A 3,005-nucleotide genomic window follows, 5' to 3' on the forward strand; every position below is an offset into this window, starting at 1 on the left:
TTTTTATATTGTTAAGAGCATTGAAATCTATAGAATATCCTAAAAGATTAGATTGAAGTTACAAATCAGATAGATTAACTTCTTTAGCACTTGAGATTTTCTCAAAATGTGTTTATTATGCTATTAGAAAACAAAATATATAAATCTCAATAGCTCTGCCTAAGCTCTGCCCTCCTTCCCTTTACTCTTAAAAGAATCTGTAAAAAACGGGTCAAGTTTTTACCTCTTGCTTTCACCCTCTGATTTTCCTTAAACAGCTATGTAAATACATTACAAAACAGAGAAAGAGGCTTAGTATGGGGTTATATGGTTTGGGTCCAAATTTCAGATTGACCATTTATTAGTGAGACCTTGGGCAAGTTACCAAAATCTCTCTGTCACTTAGTTTCTTCATGTGGGTGATGGCAGTGACAGTGACACTTACCCCTTAGGACTGCTGTGAAAATTCAGTGAACTGACACATGTGACTGACCCAGAACCATTTAGGCATGTAATGCGTGCTCCAAATATGTTCATCCAAAGTTTTCCAGGCCCCTCCCCCCCCAAAGCATCCCTTTCTGGCTAACCAAATCTAGTCTTCACAGTTTAAGTGAAGATGAGAAGGGCTTACAGTCAGTCAAAACTGGAGGACACATGGAATTCAACAGTATGGTAAGACCTGAGAGTCCAGTTGCAAAGATCAACAGCAAGTGATATTGACACTCCTCAAAGGTGAAGTATCAGTCAGTTTTTTTTTGGTAATAAAGAAATTTTAACAAATATTGGGGGGGGGGTTAGGGACTAGGTTCCTAATGAAAGATAATGGTAAAGGTCATGGTAAAGCTAAATGTCATGGTAAAGAAGCCTAGTCAAAGATCAAACATAATCAACTTTGATTATACTTGAAGGCTAAACAAATAACTCAGGGGCAGGCCAATTATCAGTCAGGGGCCAAATTACTTAAACATAATAAGGAAGAAACTTTAAGAATTAGGTAAATAGGAGCTGGTCAAGGCTTATAAAAGGCCCAATGTGGAAATCACCACCAAAAGTAAAAATCTTCTCCAAGCAACCCAACCCTCAGAGCAATTGCTGACATCATGGCCTGCTGCTCCACCAGCTTCTGTGGATTCCCCAGCTGCTCTACCAGTGGGACCTGTGGCTCTAGCTGCTGCCAGCCCAGCTGCTGCCAGCCAACCTGCCTCCAGACCAGCTGCTGCCAGCCAACCTGCTGCCAGACCAGCCGCTGTGGAACCAGCTGTGGTACTGGCTGTGGAGCTGTGAGCAGCCGCACCCGGGGGTGCCGCCCAGACTGCCGGGTGGAGGGCACCTGCGTGCCCCCTTGCTGCGTGGTGAGCTGCACACCCCCTACCTGCTGCCAGCTGCACCATGCCCAGGCCGCGTGCTGCCGCCCATCCTACTGTGGACAGTCCTGCTGCCGCCCCGCCTGCTGCTGTGAGCCCACCTGCTGTGAGCCCACCTGTTAAAAGCCAGGTTGCTGATTTTCAACTTGAAGTTTCAACTGTCGTCTCAATCCATGAACTAATTATCTCTTCAAGCTCTGTTGGGCCACTAACAAAATCTTGAACTTTTATCTGACTTTTGTTATGGGGGTTACCAAATATTTTTAGTTCTCAGGCCTATCTGATTCAACACTGGAAAGACCTTGATCTTCTCTCTGAGGATGCCAAAATATAAATTTACCAAAGAAATGAAAAAACAATTTTACCAGGGGATTGACCCTCAGCAGGCATTCAACCTACACTCAGGCTCAGTGCTGCCAAGGCCATAGAAGAATCATTAGCCTTCTCACATATATTCACCTCCTCTGTTCTACATTCTACAAATTGCACTTTCTATAAATGGGGAATCATATACCAAAGTCTAATAAATTATATCTATTGGTGCAGAAAACATCCTTTCTTTTCATTGAGTGTATTCATAATGTATATTTCACAGAAAGTCATACAGAAGATTTTAATCTGTTTTAGACATCCCACATTGCTCTTCTGATATATAATAGAAATTTGGAAAAGTCTAGGAGAGGTTAATTCATATAAAAATATACAGAAAAGGCAGTTCCTTGGGGCCTATCCTGACCTCAAACAGTGCTTTCAAAACAGAAAATTATAGAAGCCAAGATCTCTTAATCTAGAGCCATAATATTACTTATTTTTCCTGTCTGTTAGAGGAATGACGTTCTGGACAATCCTCAAACAATGGAAATGTTTGCTGACACATCACATAGTCTTGTAGGACATAGCAAGAGAAACAGAAGCTAGGGAAGCCTCTCTGAAAATGTGTGTTCTCAATAAGATGGAGTTTTTTACTCTAAACTCTTTTTCCCCCCCCAGTTTCTATACAGGAAGTGAGCATAACAAAGGTTTTGCTTTATTTTTATAAATAACACATCTACTTTGGTTTAACATGTTCACTTGCAGAAACATAAATGTGTATTTATGTATAATAATACACATACACAATAAATTTATAAGCATTTAAACACAAATTCTAGGGAATATTTCATAGGTGTAGGTAGTTTTATGGACAAGGATCAGTATTAATTCATGGTTTCTCAGACTTAGAACTAGGAGGTACAGAAGGTATTTTCTTTTTTAACTTAGGTACAAGCTACAGTGCTTGATTCAAGGGCTAATGAAAATCTAGCAATTAGAAGGCATGCATAAAGGATAAGATGTACACAAAGGAGCAAAATATTGATTTCCCTGACATAGTATTTAGAAACCTCATTCAATCCAGAAAATACCCATGAACAACAGAAATGAAAAATGTTCTAGCCCCTTGATTCTAACTACCCACCAATCCCATTCACTTGTCACTACCTAAACAGCTACTGCTGGGAGAAAAGATAAAATCACAAGTGACATGGGCAAAAATGCAAACTCGGCTTTTCATCATCACTACAGGTTGAGAACTATTCATCCCCTCATGTATTCAGTAAGCATTTACTGAATCTCTACACACAAAATAATGTATAAGGCACTACACAGGATCCCAAAGTGAAT

The 3,005-nt window shown here is 40.3% G+C and overlaps 1 protein-coding gene across 1 annotated transcript in view; it reads left to right on the forward strand.

Annotated features, from left to right (window-relative positions):
- Positions 1 to 1,466, forward strand: part of LOC100962351 (keratin, high-sulfur matrix protein, B2C-like) — a 3,996-nt gene extending 2,530 nt beyond the window's left edge. The window contains exon 2 of the mRNA XM_012802968.1: positions 1,076 to 1,466. Within this exon, the coding sequence (XP_012658422.1) occupies positions 1,080 to 1,466 (387 nt within the window). The 5' untranslated portion in view covers positions 1,076 to 1,079. The remainder of the gene's footprint in view (positions 1 to 1,075) is intronic.
- The last annotated feature ends 1,539 nt before the right edge of the window (positions 1,467 to 3,005 follow it).

Source organism: Otolemur garnettii, unplaced genomic scaffold, assembly GCF_000181295.1.
Source record: "Otolemur garnettii isolate 467f Iridium unplaced genomic scaffold, OtoGar3 scaffold00018, whole genome shotgun sequence".
In the NCBI taxonomy this organism is placed as follows: Eukaryota; Metazoa; Chordata; class Mammalia; order Primates; family Galagidae; genus Otolemur; species Otolemur garnettii.